This window comes from Perca flavescens, chromosome 24, assembly GCF_004354835.1.
Source record: "Perca flavescens isolate YP-PL-M2 chromosome 24, PFLA_1.0, whole genome shotgun sequence".
NCBI classification, from domain to species: Eukaryota; Metazoa; Chordata; class Actinopteri; order Perciformes; family Percidae; genus Perca; species Perca flavescens.
Window position 1 is genome coordinate 7,572,856 of NC_041354.1, and position 21,014 is coordinate 7,593,869.

At 40.4% G+C, this 21,014-nt stretch overlaps 1 protein-coding gene across 1 annotated transcript; it reads right to left on the bottom strand.

Moving 5' to 3' along the window:
* Positions 1–3,432: 3,432 nt before the first annotated feature.
* Positions 3,433–20,091, bottom strand: slitrk6 (SLIT and NTRK-like family, member 6). Its single transcript, XM_028571959.1, has 2 exons — positions 19,563–20,091; positions 3,433–7,367 (listed from the first exon to the last, which is right to left on the bottom strand). Exon 2 carries the CDS (start codon positions 7,350–7,352, stop codon positions 4,815–4,817), a length of 2,538 nt encoding a protein of 845 aa, XP_028427760.1. The 5' UTR covers positions 7,353–7,367; positions 19,563–20,091; the 3' UTR covers positions 3,433–4,814.
* Positions 20,092–21,014: the final 923 nt, after the last annotated feature.

Consider the following 21,014-nt stretch of genomic DNA (forward strand, 5'->3'; position numbering starts at 1 on the left):
TAGGTGGATTGAATGATGTCAAGGAGAGCATTTTAATGAGCCTCAAGTCAACTTGTAATGCACTACTGAGTTTTAAGCAGCAGTTCATGGAAAGCTGAGGATGCCATATATAAGAAACCCTGGTTGAAAAGTGAATAAAAAAAAAAGTCCCTTAGTTCTTCAGTGTTTTTTTTAGTTTTTTTTTACATGAAAGTGTGAAACTATATGATTGCTTTTTTAACATTAAAACAATGTTGTTTCATTGTGTAGCATGTCTGGCAGCCACTGTGGGTTAGGCTACCGTCGGCACAAAGCACAGCCAAGACAGACAATTTACAAGAAACAGTCTTTATTTTGACCGCTCACACACTTAAAACATAAATTTACAACCCTTACAAACCATGCGCCCCGTTGCTCACAATTTTCTAACAAAGAAACAGAAAGCGCCAGCACCCTGTCTCTGTGGTGTTAGGCAGTCATCCAAATATCCAGCTCGGTACTGCATATAAAGGGAGAGTGTAATTAGTCCAACAAGAATCAGCTGAGACAATCAACTCACCTGGCACTGCTCTATTGAGCTATGCCCACACTTCTCTCCACTGCAGCTGTTTGCAGACCACGCCCACCTCCACGCATTGTATTTATATAATATTAATAGTTTTTTATCTATGAAGAGTTGAGCCAACTGAATCAATCACGTTTAGTAAAATGGAATGCAGCTATATACAGGTTGGACAAAATAATGTTTTTGGCGCTTGACTCATATTAAAGACTAAAAGTCAGAATATCTCAGCCTCTACTGCCTTGATTTTTTTCTTCTTTTTTTTTTTAAAATATATCTTGTGGGTTCCTCAACTTCACAGAAGTGCAATACTGAATCACTTGGGTGCCCCTTTAATTCCCTAACCTTTCATATTTACATAACCCCCGTTTGGGGTTTGGGGTTTTTTCATTAATTTCTGTCAAAGACACTAGTTACTGATTACTAATGATTTTGCATGCAAAATGTATGGTCATCTTATAAAACATGATATACTGTTAAACCACTGTTATACTTTTGCTTTAGTACAGCTTCTGAACACTTCTTCCACCTCTGAGAAATAGTATCTCATTTCACTTTTGGACCTTCATCTTTTCACCTCTTGCACATACTGAACCCTTTTTGTCCTCCAGCAATCATATCCAACCGTGTTATTGTTCTGTATTTCTAACACTCACTTTTCTTTTTTTTTCATTAAATGTCAGGAGGAATTAAAAGCAACGAAGAGGTGAAGCTTGAATAATGCAATATGTGAGGCTTTAATTGACTGCAGCTTACTACAAAATAACCTGGTGAAAGTCTTGGATGCATAACAGGGATCAATAATGTTGCACAGAAGAGATGTTCTGTTGTTTTGTTCCAGATATGAATATTAATGACTTGTGGTTGGGGGACGATGCACCTGATTTTCAACAGGACCATTTTATAAAATAATAACAGGGTGAGATCATATGGATTTTTCAGACTGTTCTTTGAAAAAAATATGGCTAACAACGCTAATAGATCATCTGCAGTACACTGAGACACATTTGGACACTCCAATAAGTCTGTATTAATGGAGGCAACACATGCTATTATTGCAATAATATGCTGTGTTATTTGGCGTGCCAAAAGAATTATTTGTGTGCCGTTACTGAGTGCTCATGTGTAAAAAGACCTTACCGTTGAGTTTTTGTAATAAGATTTTATTGTTGCCTGGTGCAAAACATATTCAGGCAGGGTCCAAAATTAATTGGAAATAGTCAGATGGTTACTGGTGTTTTGTTTGAGTCTCTGTAACCTGTGTGCTTTGTGTGCATGTGTGTATAAACAATGTATTTTATGTATATTTCACCATTGTTTACCTTTCATGAGGCCTACAATTAGCACCATTGCTCATGCTTCCGCATTGCACGTGATAACAGTAAGAACATCAGTGTTACTTTGCAGCAGCTGCCTCTAAACATGAACATCCATCGTCATTAGAGCGAGGTCTCCACAGCTTATACCAAATAAGAGGTACTTAGCTCTAATGTACCACCATTTTTCATCATCATTGTGCAAATTCATGCAGCAAAACTGCGCCATGTTCACAAAAACGTGTCAGACAAAGACCGTGTGCGAAATGCTATGCTGGTGGTAACAAAGTCATCTAAAATTTAGACAAACATGAATACTGTAATTTAAGAGATTTTATTTAATCCATTGTGTCCTTAAGCCCAGTTATTATTCTCGTATATTTGGTTTCTTTAATTTAAAATTATTCACATAATTCTCAGTGTGGAATCAAATCGATAGGTTAAGGAGGTGTATTTAACAGGCTGGGTCATTCTGACACTAAAGTGAAAATGAATTACAAAAGACTTATTATAAAAGTACATTTTTCTGTTCCAATTAGTTTTTTTCTTTGCCAGAGCTGAGCCATGTTTCTGACAATTGTTATATACTTGATTACCTTTTCTTTGAGTTGAGGTTGTATACTTATATTATTAAGTGTATTCAACAGTGTAGCTCTCTTACAAGATGGGTGCCTTGGTGAGCTGTAGTTCAGATGTGATTCCATTTATTTGAAGTCAATCCCTAAAGTAAAGAATCTCTCTGAACACAGTTATGCACTTTGCTAATGTCTCACCTTTAGAGGGGCATATTGCTTATGAGTCTCACAGGATCAAGCTACAGAGGATACTTTATCTTCCCTGTGTGTGTGTGTGTGTGTGTGTGTGTGTGTGTGTGTGTGTGTGTGTGTGTGTGTCTCTACCAGTCTTTTTGCCGTTGTGAGTTTGCATACCTTAAATGATGCGTGTCTGCATACAAACGTATAAACATTTATTTATTCATGTTGGTGGGGTACTTGTATTTGTATGTGAGTTGTAATGCACGCGTGTCTGTGTGAGTGTTTCAAACAGGCAAGGTTACGTGTGTGTTCTTGCAAAGGGGCTTCAGATACATCAATTATGATGGGAAATGGAGGAATTAGAGAGGGTCCACTGTTTCCCCTAGAGATGAGGAGGAAATGAAAGTCATGCAGAAAAGCAAGGCTGGTGAAAAACCCTGCAGCCATTGTAGTGTGATTAAGGACTATGTTCGAGCCATCGTGGGGGGCTAAATTATTCACGCAGCAGGAAAACAACCAAACGGTGTTTACACAAGTACATGCATGCACATTGCGTACGCACCATGGAGGACTGATAACACATTAAGAGAGAGAATGTAATTCTTTTGGGTGGAGCTCAGGCTTGCCAATTAGTCAACAGACTGTGCACTGCAGAGAGGCTCCAGTAGTTCCACATCATTGTACAGTATCTATAAAATGGAGCATTATGGATGGTGTCTGAATGGGATACTTTGGCTAACCACAAATTCAGTTCCAAATGTATGTAATATTGCAACTCTTTATTTATTTCATCAGTTACACTTCTGTTTATATTCTGTACAGCACCGAAGGCACACAAAAACTAAAGATATAATGGAACATAAGTATGTACAAAATATACAGAATAAATAATTAAATCTAGTTAAGTAGAAAAGCTACAGAGTGTGTGCTTACATGAACCGTTTCGAAGTTGAATGTTTTCAAGAGTATGAATGGAGTGTAAATGCTGACAATGTCCACATTGCAAATGTCAGTTGCCAGCAGTCCATTGCTTGTAATATGAGCTAAGAAAACATAGAGAAGTTGGCTGAAGTCCGTCGGCAGGTTGTCTGCATGGAAAACTCGAGCTTTTGGGTGATGTTGCCCGTCATCAACCACTCATAACTGCTAACAGGTTAATATGCTCCGCCTCTATTGAGTTCAAAACACTTCCAAATCAGCCAATCAACATTAAGGACAGAGCAAAGTTCCTAATGTCAGACATACAGTAATGACAATGAAACACAATCTCACATACACCCGTGCACACAAACGTGCACTGAAGGATCATAAACATTTGTGGCTCATTTGTTTCTGGCAGAAATGAAGAAAAAAAAAAAATACGTTTCAGCAGGACTCCGTTGATTGTCATGCACCATCTTATGGCATTTGATTAGTGCAATGCATTTTTACAAGATTACAGTTGTGTTAAATATAATGTACTTTAGGTGCTGTATTTACTGATTGAGACAAAATAAAATCATCCTTTCTGTGAATGTCACCAGTTTGTATAAAAATAAATAAAAGGACCTATGACCGCGACTGTGCAGTGTATTGGATCGATCAAAATAACTGACAGGAAAGTAGCAGCGGAAGCATGCTCCTATCACTGATTTCCAATGTACAGTTGGCATTTTGCTGACTCTACGGCACTATGAGCATTATGGTTACAGCGTTCCAGCTGGCTTATGTTGACACATGGTGTAATCAGGTCACACCCAGAATCAGGATAGACTGATTAAACAGCAACTCTGGGTCAAGTGGTGATTGAAATTCACTCACTTCCTTCCAGACATCTGCTTTATCCTATCAGGAGGTCAGATGGGGGTGTGTGAGCAATGGGGATCAATTTATTTTGTGTCAGTATGCCATGGAAATTTAATCAATCATCAAAAGCTGATTGAGTGCATTTCAAAAGAGGGTTTTAGCCCAGGCCCGCTCAACACACTGCAATAGCTTCTTGAAGTTACATTTGTCCAAAATTACTCCACCTTTCACCAGCTACATAACATGGCTGTCAAAGGTAACACAAACTAAACCAGTTACATTCTGTGCTACAATTAAACCTAAAGTGATGTGCCCATGATATATATTTCACACTGTGGAAAGTACAGGAGGGCCAACAGGACAAGGCACTTGGTTGAAAACATAATATATATTGTTTTATTTTTCTTCTGCATAAACTCAGTTAAATGCAGTTTGATGCTCCAGAACCTCCAAGTAGTCTGGCTCAGTATGCAAGTTAGCCTTAAGTTCAAAGTACTCGTTCTGAGTTTGCTCAAGCATGACCTTGCGTGGTCTTGAGTACATTATTGTCTCCATTAGCTTTAGCTCCTCCTGGTGTCCCGGGACCTGCATGTCTACAGCAGACTGAAGCTGGGGCATGTTTTTCCTTAGGTACTCCGTTATTCCAAGCTGCTGCAGCTCCTTCTCCCTCTCCAGAATGTTCCTGTACAGGGAGTTGGGGTTCCCGAGAGTGACGAACTCTGCGGGGCACTCTCCAGTCATGGGTCGGAACTTTGAGCCGGGGTTTCCTGTGAGTGGAGAAGTGTTCTCCTTCTCCATGATGCTCCGGCAGACGTGATGCTTGGGACCGGGTTCGTCGAGGCCATAATCCAAATCTGCGTCATGCTCCTTGTGCTGGGAGCAGTAGGTGGGGTTGCGACAGATCTGCACAATAGGACTATGGGATCTCTCTTCGTACAGAGCGGCGGACCCTGTTCTTTGTGTCAGAGTGTGGTGTGTGGTTTTCTGTCCGTACATGCTGTAATGTAAGTGAATGGGACTACTGCTGCTGTTTTCTCTGGGCTGCTCCTCTGCTGCTTTTTTCTTTGCCCTTCTGCGCCGCCGGTGCACCACAAACACCACCAATCCGGCTGAGCAGAATATAATCATGAGGACAAACATAAGAAGGCTTAGGATGAGCACAGAGAGTGGAACAGTGTCCGTGAGTGAGCTAAACAAACCTTTGCCAGGGCTGTCAGGCCCAAGAGTGGCTGTCACGCTCTCCTCCCCGCCTGGGGACATAGGGTGGTAGGTCCCTAACCCGGCGCAGAGCATCTCATGATGGAGGCTTCTGAGTTCAGCCTGCATCACTTTCTTTGGGGTGTGACACAAAATGGAGCCCACCACTGTGTCCTTTCTGAGTTTCTCCACCCATTGTTTGAGGCTGAGCAAGTCACAGCTGCAGTCCCAGGGGTTGTCCTCTAAATAAATCTGCTCCAGCGAGTCGAGTTGATCAAGCACGTTGCTCACTGGCAGGTGCATAAGTAGATTTTTCCTCAGGTTTAATTTGGTGAGGGGCACATTGCGAAATATCTGCGCTGGAAGAGAGCTGAGCAAGTTGTTATTTAATGACAACAGCTTCAGGTTTGGCAGGGGATTAAATGTGCCTGGAGCAATCTCTTTGATAAGGTTGTATTCCAGATACAGGTATTCAAGGTTGTGGAGACCCACAAACATTGTGGAGAACAGTTTTTCAATTCTGTTGCCATTCAAATACAGTTTTTTCAAACTGCCCAAGCTGAGGAAAGTTTCATTATCAATGTAATCAATTCTGTTGTTCGCCAAGTTGAGCAATTCTAAACTATCATATGTAACAAAATCATACTTCAAGAGTTTCTGAATCATGTTTCCTGTCATGACCAGTTTAGTAGGGCTTTGCTGGAGTATTCCAATATCTGATACCTTTTGAATTCCTCTGTCTTGACAATGCATCAAAAACCCAGCCACAGGGTGATTGTGACAAGAACAGTGCTCCACACAAGGACTGCCGGGAATGTGAGACGGTGTCGGTACCTTTGCATCATCTTTGGCGTCGATCAACTTGGGACTCTGAGACACTTTGGATGAGGGAGTAACAACCATATCCAGTGACTTTGACGGCTCCTCCAGGTTAATATCTGCATGGGACGGGCAGAGAACATCCCGTTTGACTTTAGCCAGAATGGTCCCCTTAAGGTGATGTGGTGTGCTGCAGACCACATCCCCGATTGCTGACTGGGCCCTCATGTTCTCCATCCAGATTTTTAGATGCAAAATATCACAGTCACAGACCCAGTCATTGTCTTCCAGGAGAAGTTCCATTATCCGTCCGATGTGCTCCAAAAACCCGACGTAAGGCAGTGTCTGGAGCTGGTTGCCACGTAAGTCCAGGTGGGTGAGGGGCACGAACCGGAAAATGTTGTTGGGTAAAAACTCGATGGAATTATCATTGAGGATGAGGACCTTGAGGCGGATCAGTTTGTTGAAGGCCCCGGGCTCAATGACCCGAATGAAATTTGTGTCAGCTTGGAGAAACTCCAAATTCACCAGGCCTTGAAAAGTGTCCTCTTTCAGAGTGATGAGGAAATTGCTATTTATGTGTAGCTTTTTCAGTGAACCGAGAGTGCTAAAGACCCCTGGTTCCAGCTCTTGAATGCTATTACCCCCAATGTGCAGCGAAAGGGCATTCTTAAGCCCTTCCATTTCCTCGGCGCGGAGCTCAACCAAGTCATTTTTGTAAAGGTTCAGATGGAAGGGCACACCTGACGGGACTTTGATTTGGGAGATTTTGCTGATGTTTCTCTGCTCACAGTTGAGATGAAGAATGCCATCTTTTTCCTCGCAGGAGCACAAGGAGTCACAAGACTCACTTATAGAGGATGATGCCTGCGAGGGATGGATGTCTTGGGATCGGGCCGCGGTGAGAAACAAGCCGAGGAAAATGATGCAGGGCAGCATTTCGGTCTGAGATATCTGTAAAGACAGGATAGAAGCATGGGCAGAAGGGGTGGGGAGAGGAAAAAAAATCATTAAGTGTACATTGTTTTACAAGTCATGCAGTTTGACACAGATTAAATGTATTCTGTATAATGATTCTATTAAAATGTATGACACTGTTAAATGATATTCAGTCCCAGTGATCCAAATGTCATATAAGTTTAATGTGTTACAATATGACCTTTGGTTGTTGTATGTGTCAAAGTGTAACAGCGTAAATTTACATGTATGGGTGCATCATATGCATGAGGGGAGTCACACTTATCGGGGATGAAAGAGTAATGTAGAATTGTCTTTATATTGTAAAAATGCAAGAAAAATGGCAAACAGTGTCTACATGCCCACTATTCTACACTCATTTAATTTTGTAAAAATAACACTCAGTTTTATCTTCATGTATCTTCATGAAGTTATCTGTATGTGGCTTTTATACGACTGAGCAATGTTGTGTCCTGGGTGGACTTGAGGAATGGAAGTTAACCAAGTGAAGCAGCTAATGAGAATCCTAATATTCCATATTAATATCATCTGATGACACAGTATCTACCCGGACACTGCGTTACCAATGACTAAATGCATTTCACAGGGTGAGCATTGACAGTAAGACGGCATCTCTTTCCAGTGACTCACAACGGGATAATGGTACATTTAAAGAAATGACTAATTTGACTGATTTTTCTGCCCTTTATATGCAGACTCATTTAAACAAAGTGAGTCATACGAAGGCAGAAGGCAATGCAGTCCATGTCAAACCAACATTTTATAAAAGCCATTCCAAATAAAGAACTGAAAAATGAATAGTCGTGCCTTTATTGTTTAACCAATTAACTCTCACTCGACTGGACTAAAGGTGAACTATTCATAAACCACACCTATTCACTGATTCATCAATCTGATTGCTGATACTGTTATTCTGATTGAGTGTTATTCCACAGTTCCAAACTGTTCTCCATGCAGTGAACAATTGCAAGCGAGCTCTTGTGAAGAGAATTCAAACTTCATTGTAAGCAGGATTTATTTTAAGAGGCGATGGGAAAGGTGAAATGGGATTTTAATGATGAGAGGCCTCAGCACCACATCTAAATCTATCACATTAATTTGACTAAGATCACAATGGATCAAAGGCTAGATCACTCTCAGGGGACTGGTGGACAAGTATAGGCATTTCCCCATAATAAAAGGATACCTATCCACCATTCCCTAACAGAATTATTTAAAGAGATAAAACACGGAAAGATGGCAGAAAGGGACAGCCGTTATTGTTAACAAATCTGATTAGCATATGGGAAGCTTCATTCTAACAAGACTAGGCAAGCCTAGCTCAGCCAATACAACCTGTGCAGAGCAGTGTGTTAGAAATTGAAACCTCTGACTCATGACCCTTCTATATATGGTGCTCAACTTTTTTTTGACATAAGTTTCAAAAAGTACTTCCCCCACCTGTAACAGACAGTCAATGACATGTAGGGCACATTCCTGGTGGTGTTTGCAATTGCCTGTGTCCTAAAGCAGGCAGTGGATTAAGGTATTCCAGCAAAACGCATACACAAAGCAAATCTATCCTTTATACCTCTGTACCTCACTATATATTAATTGAAATATTTGCTACAGCCTGACTTCAAATGTTAAATGATTTATCAGATTATTGTAGTTAGTTCAGATGAAAGTTTTTCCAGCCCGACACACACAGCGTCCGAGGAGCCCACCAAACCCTTCAACAGAGCTCTCAGCTCAGAAGACACAAGATGAATTTGAAGGAGTCTCTTAAATTCTAACTTCACTCTTGCTTCTTCTTTCTCTTTGACCTTTTTTTTTTTGCCTATTTCAAAGTGCCTCAATACATTTTTCTGCTGTTGGGTGAAGTCAAAACTATTGATGAAAACCAAGACAGCACAATCTCCAACATATTTGATGTATTCAGACATATACCCCAAGGTCACCTTAAACTTTTCAGCCACAGCAGATCTACACTCTCACTTCACAAGCCTGGGAAACTCTGCAATATTACAGACAATACAAAATAATATGAAATGAAATAAAAAACACTTTAAACACACCCCTTCCCAAACGAAAATAAATTAAAAAAAATCTTTATAAATATCATAACTAACAATGTACCTACCGGCTTAAATAAAAGTTCACAAACTAAATTAATAAATAATAATCCCATTTACTAATTTCTACAGGGAATCACCACAACATCAGAAAGAATACAACAGGATAATTAGTTGCATGTTCCCGCTTCCAGGGATATCCAGTGCTCTTAGTCGGCCTGCACAGCAGTATGATAACAGGGAGACCCGCCTTTAAAAAAAATCTTTCAAAATGACAAGTACCTCATTGTAAGTAATTTAGAAAACCAGCAAATGTGCACATAAAACAGTTGTGTGAAAGGTATTTCACCTAACGCCTGTCAACTATGACCAATTTCCAGTAGTAGTAGTAGTAGTAAACCTTTCACGTCATCTTCATATATCTTACAGTTAGTTTGTTAGTGATATTCATTTTACAGATACTCAAGATAAATACCTTGAAATGAGGCAAATTTGACCTGCTATAATGTTATATTATTGCGTATAACATTTTTGGAAATATTAGACAAATTACGACATAAAATGCAAGAAAAGATGTTAAAAAAGTGAAGTCACACTTGCCCAAAACTAGCAGGCATTGAAATCTCCCTGATTTGTGAAGCCTCTTTGACATCACGAAAGAAATCATCTTAAACCAATAGGCAAAAAATGGGGAGATATTGTCTATCAATGGAAAATAACATGGTGAAATATAATGAAACACACAAATCTAATTTGTCAAACCTATTAAATATGTATTATTTAGACAGCGATAACATTCAGAAAATGGCTCTAAAACCTGGCACCCAAGAATAGCTTTGGCCATTTTCATTTACATTACTTATCTGTATTTCCTTGTTCAGAAGTCTGGTGGTGGTGGTCATGGTAGCCAAGGCACTCACCTCTGTGACCCTGATGGCTCGTAAGACAATGTGAAATGAAACAGACTATTAAAAGATGCTATCGCGTACTGCATGATAACACTGTAGAGGGCAGATACGGAAAGGCATTAGCATTGTGCACTCTTTCTTCTGTATTTCAAACAGACTTCTCTAACTGATCCATTTTCCAGGTAATCAATGTTGCATGGAACTCAGCGTGATGGGCACGAGAGATGAAACGCTCTTCCGGTGCTGCTCTCTCTTTCAAAATTCAAATGTGCATCTCTTGCTGTTCTGACAATACAATTAGAGATATACTGAAGCCCTATGAGATCTCCCCTCGTGCATGTGTGAAACCAACTCATCGTCCGACATCAAATGAGAGGAGTTAGAAAGAAGAAAAAAAAAACTAGTACAGAGCTGAGGAAGGAAAGTGGGGAAGAAAAATCTGTTGATGGAATATTTATCACACATTGAAGCTTCCTACAGGCACTGTAACATACACCATAAGGCTATGGTCACTTACAGAACCATAAATAGCATGTGTACACTTTATTTGGGCCAGCTATATTGTTCCAGTGCAGTGATTTGCTCCATAATATCATATACGTCCAATGCCTCCTCATGGTATTGTTCCAGTGCAGTGAAGTGCTCCATAATATCATATATGTCCAATGCCTCCTCATGGTATTGTTCCAGTGCAGTGAAGTGCTCCATAATATCATATACGTCCAATGCCTCCTCATGGTATTGTTCCAGTGCAGTGAAGTGCTCCATAATATCATATTCGTCCAATGCCTCCTCATGGGTATAATAATAATAATAATCATGTCACAGCAAAAGGCTTTTTCTGTGGGTTTCTAGCAGCCCTCACACAGATAAGTCACAAATACACGTTTATATTGCCACAGAATGCTCTAAGACACTGCTGTTTTTTCATGATGATCAGGTTTAATTATATTATGATCTGATGATCAATGCACATAATATACCCCTGTTGCTAAGACGATGGCTGATATCATCAGCCAACAGACTCACATGAATATCACATGCAATGGCGGAACAATGCCGTGCACATCACTCACAATGATGTTCAAGTTCATGTTTTAGACTGTATTGCTCCCTAAAGAGACCTTTCTTTTGTCTTTTACCTCCTTCACAGGAAGGATTGGCTACAAGACAGCAGAGCTGTTGCCAGTAACGATTTTGCTCATGAACACTTCAGTAAAGCTGCCAACATAAAGGGAAGAAAGTTAGGTTCCCCACCCTGGCTCCATGATGCTGTACCATACTACATAACTAACTTAAATATTCTTTTCTACTTTATTGTCTTTCTTGGCGCTCTACCAGTGTACCACCAACTGCCATAATTAGGCTTGAGACATTAGATTACCTGGCACCATCCGTCTATGTAATGTGAATAAGCAATGGAGCTACATATATTGCCATAGGTTTTGCTGATGAGTGCAACTCACAGCAACATTACTATTCTCACTAAAAATCACAATTATGTTGAAGCTGACAAAAATATCTTGAAATATCTTTTCCTATCCAGTCTATCTTGTTTTCAATATAAATGCTCAAATTCCGACTTGGACACAATTCCTGGAAGACAATGGTATTCACAATACACTTGGAAAACCAGGGGTCGCACTGAGCATGTAATCTTTACTGAAAAGCACAAAGCACATGTGCCCTTGCTTTTTATTGATTTTGCACGCTTTATGCACCAAACGGTCAGAGTGTTGCAGTAACACTTATTTTCATCTTCCACACATGTTTCATAGTTGGCAGTGAATTGACACAATACAGACACAGTATGTGACAACACAACGTGAACCTAGATATGCACCGTGCACCCTATCCAGTTGATAGTTTAGGGCATTATTTCTAGATAACATGAACACTGCTGTAGTCATGTTCTGTCCTCGTCACTGTCAAAGTAAGTAAAGCATGCTGGAGCCAGAAATAGCCCATAAGGCAGGAGCCTAATTCCTTTTTCTGTAGCGTGAGGCAACTTGATGTGAAGTATGAAAAGCTTGTTATCCCTTGTGGCACCCAACAGATAGAGCCATTCTCCCAACGCCATCAAGAATGATAAAAGTCACTCTATACGTGTGTTTTAAAACATATTGAGTGTATATCTGGATACTCTGGAATTTTCTTGGTTTTCACAGGCCACCTCAGCTCAAAACATTTTATGACCTCAGTCCTCCTCATTGCCAGGCTACCTGCAGTTATAGTGATTTATGGATCTTGACAACAGGGAGGTTAAAGGAGTCCATTTTAATTCACTAAAGTCTGAGGTTCCATGGCAGAACCACATACATAGTATATAATATACCGGTGCATCATCTACATGTCTAAAATGTTAATGTAACATGGATCAAACCCTATGGTGGTGAATTCCAAGCAGGTGAAAACTGTTCTTCGACTGACTATTATTATTATTAGAATCATTAGTGCAACTTTTGTAGGAAGCAACCTATCTGTAGTCAATACCTTTACGGTATCTACTGAAATAACCCAGTACGAAGTAGTATTGAAACCTCTCTGGTCAAACAATAGATTATTTCAATCCTTTTTTTTTACCCAGATCTATAAAACCTTGACAGTTTGTATGGTCATGCTCACAGCCAATCACGTTCTCAAGCATTCTTTGATTTAATGCGACCTGTGATTGGCCCACGGCATCATCACGGCAGCATTTTACGCAAATGAATGCTTCCATACACATGATGGGTATTGAATGAAGTAGAGTATCTGTATCACTATAAGAGTACTGGCATTGGTATTGACATTATTTTTAAACAATACCCATCCCTACTCTTACCATGGGGGTATTGTGGAGATATACACAGTTTCAATACATATTGAGCACCATTTGCAGCTCAAGGAAACTCTATTTAACTATATTACTTTATAATACTATAACATCCAGCAGACCAACTGGACCAAACTTGTGCATCTTTAGACTATTAGCTGTAGCAACCCAAAGTTCCTCCACCAACTGCTCTATCATGCAGAAACAAAGAATCTCTTGGCAGTGCTGCTGCAGACACAGCCTCGGTCTCGACCAGGGAGGCGAGAATCAGGCCCCGTGCTCTGATCGCTGCTACAAGGGTTGCATCTTTAGAAACATCATCAGTGGCCTGTTGAAAAGCTACATCAGCTGTGTGCTTTTGCATGTCATGCAGCAGTTCTAACAGCTGGCAGCGAATCATATGGCAAGATATAAGCAGCCGGGCCCCATATACTGAACTGCTTTACACATACAAACCTCATACGTCAATGTGAAATTAACCAATACGTTGTTTACTGAAAATCCTCTTCTGTTATTGTTCACAGCTGGTGGGCCTTCATTTCTGATAGCGAACATATGCATGATAGAACTAATAATAGAAGCGCAAAGACCGCACAGGAAGGGGAGGGGGGTGGCTCTGCTCCCCTGGCAAGCGTGATTTAGCAGGCTTGCATTTCAAATGGTCTGTTTAACTAATGCGCAGTAATTAGTTCTCCAGAAATGAGCAGGAAGATTACACCAGTGTATCGTGGCATCAAGGTACATTTTGTAAGGAAAGACATCTGCAGCAAACAGATGTACATTTTCTGTTTACATTATTGTCCCTTTATAAAGGGACACATTGTATTTAGCAGTGACTAACCACTGCCCGGCAGGACTATATTGTAGATAAATTCATTCAGAATACTCAATCCAGAGGCAGCTGTATCTGGAAAGTGTGGCACATCACAAGCAAAGCAAATATGTGAAAGAAATATATATATTCTGGTACATTTTTGCTCTTGATTGTTCACTGTCAGATAATTTTGGTAGTGATTATTAATTGTGTAAAGTTGAGTTAATTAGCTGTTGAGGAATATCGATTGGATTTCATAGTCAACTTTAAGTTAGGGTGTCCTACATAATCGTCCGAAGTGTCTTTGTCTTTATCTGTTCTGATCCATTTGAATTGCCCATTTAAAATAAGTATCCATCCTCTGTAAAAAAGGCCGCAGGGTAACGGTAATGACAGTCATATGATTCACTCCAGAAATAGGTGTAGATCTGCTGTCTGATAAACAAACTTCAGACTCAAAGGCGCCACACATTATAGGTAGACAGACCTGCTTACAGAGGATAAACAACATAAAAGGGCACCACCTTGAACATCCTGTAGTGTCTGGAAAACAGGACTAAGAGGTTAATTAAACTATGGCTTATGTTGTGTATGTCATTTTGTGAGCAGACCTTTTTCCTCTATTTTGTTAACTAATCAATAAATAAAAATGCTGTGCTATATACAACAGTTACTACAAACTGGAAATTAGCCAATGACCATCTGAAAATGTCTACTGTTGACGCTTATGCACCTACACTCTCACACATGCTCTTAAGACTCAAGTATAGTCTGTTCTATGACAGATTACATTGCCATGCATCTACTATGTGTTTTTCTTGTGTTTGTGGCATCCTTAACTGGCAGATGTATAACTGGTTTGAACTGTAAAACTCTGTGCGCTTAAAGTTTTTCAACAGAACCCTGCTGACTTTACTAATTACTATAAACTAATTGCTAAAAACTACTATAAAGTCATATAGTAAGCAGTTATTATGATCACATCTGCCAGTGGATGTAGTCATTAGTACCAGCTGAATGACATTTGTTTTTAGTCAAGAAGCCTACTATAAAAATACTTTGAATTTTTGAAAAATTTGCATGGCATATGTAAAATAATTTGTTCATCGATAATATTACTGTCATAAGTGATTGTGTACATTTTGGCAAGTGGCTGCACATTTTGGAATTTTAATAGAGTTGATATATTTAACCCTTGTGTTGACTTCGGGTCACATTGACCCGTTTTCAATTTTTGTTTTATGTCAGAAAATATGGGACGTAGAAATAAGCGCTGAAAGTGTGTAGAAGAAAAAAAAATGTTTTCAAGGTGGACAGGAAGACAACACACAAGGGTTAAGAGTGTTGAGTCGATGCATGTCCATGAGAAGAATGAAAAGAATAATAAATAAATAGCCTAAACAAAAGAATGCTTCCCGGACTTTAAGCACTGTGGATTAGCTTTTAGTTTACCTAGCAAAGGCATATTCAAAGTTCCCTTAGCTTTTATGGTGAAGAAAAAGTCATAACAGGACAGACGATGAGCATGGCTATAATTACTGTTTTGGAAACCTGCACTGGCAAGCTTTACCTCTGATTGAAAATCACTGTTTGAAATTGTTTATATTACCTATTGTGATTCTCTGTCAGCTCTGCTCTCTTCCTGTTTAATGACTAGACTTTCTATAATTCAGTCCTGTGCCTTAAATGGATCATTTTAAGTTGCTTTATGATGCAGAGACAGTGGAACAAACCTCCACTCATATGACACCCTGAGCAGACTGATGCACAACCTGTAAAAATCCAGCCTATGTATGACAAATGGAAATAACAAGACTGGCAGGAACTGCCAGTATCAGAAAGAGCAGACTTTAGCAGCCAGAGACGGAGTGTTTGGGTTGATGGTTAGAAAATATTTCACAGAGGACTGGGACATAGCTCCGCTCTATGGCCCTCAGCAGGATAAGCTGGTTAGAAGATGGAAGAAATGATTAATGTCAAGTCTGCACAAGTCTGTATTCAAATTAGTGCATACAACCTTAGGTACACTACTTTACTTTCATATAACAGGGTGTGGAGCATGAGATTAAAAACAACTCTGAATGATGGACATTTGACCGGTAACAAGTAAAACCATGCACTGTAAAGCTTGATGTCTGATGTTAAAAAGGCGAGTTTCAGGACAAACCTCAGGAATCTGAGCTTAACCCCCCCCCCGGTAAATAAAAGGTATTTCTTTTTACATGTAGGTTTAATAACTGATTAGAGTACACCTAAAGGAACAGCTTGAACACAGATTGAATTCAAGGTAACTTGTTTTTCTGCCCCGTTTTCCTTTTGAAGATCAGGTACAGTGGCTGAGTTAATTGAGTGTCTGATGACTTGACAACGGCACAGACTTGAGCTGACCTGCATCGTCTCCCTAAACAAGACCTTTCACGACCAATTAAGCAGGAATGCCACAGCGGTCAGTTAGAGAAGCTGGACGGCATTCTGAAGCTCCCGTTTAAACCTGTTAAGACGAACAAAAGCTTCAAAGTTCAATTTATATAAAACGTCTTAACACCCTTATAATTCCCTGTTTGTATTTGGGATGGATTACTGCCAGGCACCTTAAAATGCTTAGAATCATAACAAAACCTGAAGACTAAAAGCATTTACAGACAACACAGCACAAATCCAACGTCTGGCGTATATGTGTGCATATCACACGTGACATTGACGCAACAGAAGGGAGTGTTGCATTTCAAACACAGGCTGTTTATTGTCCTAAATAATCTGCTCACTGAGCATTTCATCAGAACGCTTACCACAGCCCATCAAATTCGAGGTGCTACTTTCCAAAACAGCAGCTTTTTCCAATATCACATTCAGCAAGATAGACAGACAGACAGACAGACGGCAGATGGACAGGCTCAGCACCTGTCATGAATGTCTTTTTCTTTTCAAGAAGACAACCGAGTTGCGTTGTGCATTGCTATTTCTGTAAAATGTAAAAACATTGATCAGTAACACAACTTAAAAAAAAAAAAATCATGTATCTGTTGTGTTAAAAAAACGATTGTTAAGTGCTGTTCCTACATTTGGCCTGAGGCCCCTCTCATATGGAAGTAAGGAACACCAGTGCTCCTAGTAGAAAAATCTAATCTGGAGCCCTGCAAGGACTATACAGTATCTATTTGACAGATCCAATAAGAGATCCATTGGCCTGAAGCTTCCACCTTCTATATACTGTATGTCTATTAACAGGGAGGTGTAGCAAGAAGGGATTTTAGTGAAAGAGGCTTTTTTTCTACCAGGTGTTTTGAGATAACACCCTCAAGGAGTGAGTAAGCACAAACAGGCAAGAGCTAGTTTTAAATAACACTAAATACCTTGTCTGACAATTACACAGGAAGCCTTTTTACAGGGAGTGTTTTTCGTAGAATGAGTCCTACCTGCTAATTTACTCCAATTTAAACAAGCCACACCTTCCTGCAACTCACAAAGCAGACAATACCAATGAACTGGCTGAGCAGCCCATTTTTTTTTTCCTTATTCACTTGGAGACCACCAACCAACAGTTGCGTGCATCCTAATACTTAGTCAGGCTGCTTTTGCTTGGGGGCTGGAACAGTGACTGAGAGGGAGACTAAGACGGCAAATGCTAGACAGTGAGACTTGTTGCGTCCAGCTAGGGGTTGTTTAATTTCAGCCTGACATGGGATAGCAGATTAGAGCCCCCTGCGCTCTATTGCTTTGGCGTGTGTGTGTGTTGTTGTGCTCGTGCACGTCCATCAACTTCCCCGGAGCGCCCTGCAGTGTTCTCAGGCACCAATTATGGTGGGACTTGTCCCTTTCTCTTCTGTATTGGAAGTGATGTGGCTTGCCCTAAAGGGTCGACACCACCACTACACCCACATATCTGCAGAGATTCTGCCAGCGCCCGCGGCCCCTCCACCGCAATCCTGGAGAAATGATAATTATGACATCCGCCCACTCAAGAGGTAAGGGATAGTTCAACTCCCTTGCCCCTTGTTCCAGCTCTTTTTTTATTTATTTTTTTGACTGATTCAATATTCTGTGGGCAAGCGCTGCCTACTCTCTCCATGTCATGGATAGGCAGAGGCTCTCCAATATATCTGCAGGCTCACTCTGACTGAAAGTAGTGTACTTTAATAAAGTTTCACAATGCCCTCTTTTCCCTGCTCTAGCCCCTCAGCTGATTCTCTTAAAACTGCAGACTATACTCTCACTGGTCAGACCAATTTCCTTTGGCTGTTTGACACAGTAGGCTACCACAACGCCGATTCAAACACACATTTGCGTTTCCCTTCATTACAAGCCATTTGTTCAATAGGGGTCTAATCAATTGTTGATTATTGGTATTATTGAGCCATTGGTCCTTTAAAAAGCAGGAGAAATTCTTCATTGATTCCAAAAGATCAAAAGACTTCTTGTTAACAATAGAATATTGGGGAAAACAACATTAGGCTTAGACATACATGTATGTCACGGGGCGCTTATAACTAAGCCATTACATTATACACCATTGATTTATCCAAGCACAAAGTTGGGACCAAAACTCAATTATGCAATTTACAATTTAAAGCTAATTAGTCACTTATTCCCTTCATTAATTTGCACGTATAACCTCACCATCACATAAAAATAAAATAGACTACAGTCCTCCAGGACCAATTGCAAATTGATTAAATTAGGCTTGAGTGCAGTAAAGATGCCTTTAATCAGTCGTGATCTACAATATGGCCAGGGATGTATGCGTCACGTCAACAGTGCTGTATAACGCCTAATGAGTTTAAATGAGATTAACAGACAAAATATGTTTCTAATAAACCCTCCTCTCTGATTGGCTGAGGTCCGTTAGAAGTCGTGATGCAGTCTCCATTAACAAACCTGTGTGACCACTGACAGTAATTATAAATATCCATACGCCACAACTACTAGCTATGGCTAAATAATTTTTTTTTTTTTTAAATAGAACCGTAGAATAATAACGAACTATTGGGCCTTATATTGTGTATTTAAGCAGAGGTATATTGCCGCAAAGAAAAATAGAGCCACTTAAAGCTCCATCGATTTTCGGTAGGTAGGTAATGAAAAGCAGTTCATAGGCACGGCACCAGTCTTGATTACCATAAGCCTGCTCACTGCACAGCGCCGTAGGATACAGTAACTGCGTGTGGCAAATAGCCAGGTGTGCTCGAGGTAATGGAGCCCCCCCTCAGGAAAACTCACGGTTACCTTCCTGTCAAGCCCAGGCACTTTTTTTTACAGCACTTTCTCTCCTTGTAAAATCATGCTAGTGAGAAACAACTATTGTTTTCTGTTGACCCGTCAGTCCACATACAGTACTGTACATTTGACAGGAATGCACGTTTGGTAAAACAATGCTGTGTAACATACTGTAGCTAGTTGGAACCTGCCCATAATGGACACCTGGATTCCTTTGCTATACCTAGGCTATTTCATAATACAGCAGAATGACACCTCCCATAAGAGCCCACCTGGACACCAAAAAGTAAAAGCGCATTACAGTGAAACGTTTTTAAGATAGATACACATGACAATATCACAAGGGACTCTTGATTCGTGGCTTACCGTCTAAAACTGATTGAAACAGGGGAAGGCTATTCCAAATGTCACCGTACTCAGTCCATCAGTAGCCTCATACAGGGAACCGACGCATTGGAGAGTGGCAGACCTCCACAATACTTTCTCCCCGGTGCTTTAAAAAAAACAAACAAGCTGACACACGAAGAAACTTCACACGGTCCGTCAGTCCCCACTTGTCCTCTCAGCTCCACAGTCTTTCTGGAGTCTGACAAGGCTGTCACACACGGGCTACTAATTATTCCCTTGCGCGAGGAGCTCGCGCGGTGAGGTTTGACTCCGGTCCCGGGATGATTGAGCGTCGCCCTCCTCCTCCTCCCACAGCCAGCCAGCCAGCCTCCCCACACTTAATTCTTATTAAGTTGCAGGTTCGAACCACGAAAGCCCTAACACCGTTGTGATTGAGAATACTTCTCTTTTCTTCTTTTCCAGTCCACTCTAAAGGATGAAAGCGCTCACCGTGTCCAGCTCTCGCGCCGCGCCGCGCGCTCTGTGTAGTTAACCAATCTGCTCTATATTGGAGTTGCTCCGTAATTTGCATGCTGTAGAGGTGGACTACAGACACGGGAAGATGCGTCAAGCCAGGCACAATACATATAAGGAGTTCTGGCGGTGCCTTTCACAAGAAAAGCTTAGAGCTAAACGTTTATATCCTTATAGTGGCCTATTTCACACTATTCCCCAAATAAGCATAAGCCATTATAGACGATACACACCCACGTATATGATGTAACTCCATATTTAACCATTTTGTAAAAATAAATAAATTACAAACTAAATTCATGAATTTTATTTAGAAGGGAACACCACCCAATTTCCGGTATTTCCATGTCTATATCTGGCCATGCTTCATACTTGTGGGGAAGCTCTGTAGCAGTCATACAGAGCTCCTCCTCTTGGAGGTTCTTACTATAGCTTCCAAGGGAAAAGAAAACTTGCATTGATGGGCTTTAAATAGCCTGGCTGCAGCACCATGCCTAAAAGATGAAATTAATTATATATAATAGGCATGCTCTATCTATCTCTCGAAACACAGATTCATTATCTAATTAGCCAAGAAACACTCTCCTAAATTGATCCATTCACGAAAATTGGAATACAATAGAATCGTTTCTTATGAGAGAGGAAATAAGGCAGTTCATTTGTAGAAATTCCAGTGGATAAAAAGACTCACTGTCTTTGTGGGGGAGCAGCACGGACACACACACACACACACACACACACACACACACACACACACACACTGCACACCTTCCATTATGCAGTCCATTATGCTATTAGAATATACTATTTATCACGTTAGAACGTGATACTGTCCATGTTATATTGTGATAGTTTTGTACACAAACATACCGAAAACAGTCATAAAAACAGATAAATACTCCATATGCCATTCCCCATTTCATCCACCTAACACACACACGCACACACACACACACA

What these genes read in the sequence shown, in the direction of transcription:
- slitrk6 (XM_028571959.1), bottom strand. Translation starts at nt 7,352, where the DNA reads ATGCTGCCCTGCATCATTTTCCTCGGCTTGTTTCTCACCGCGGCCCGA.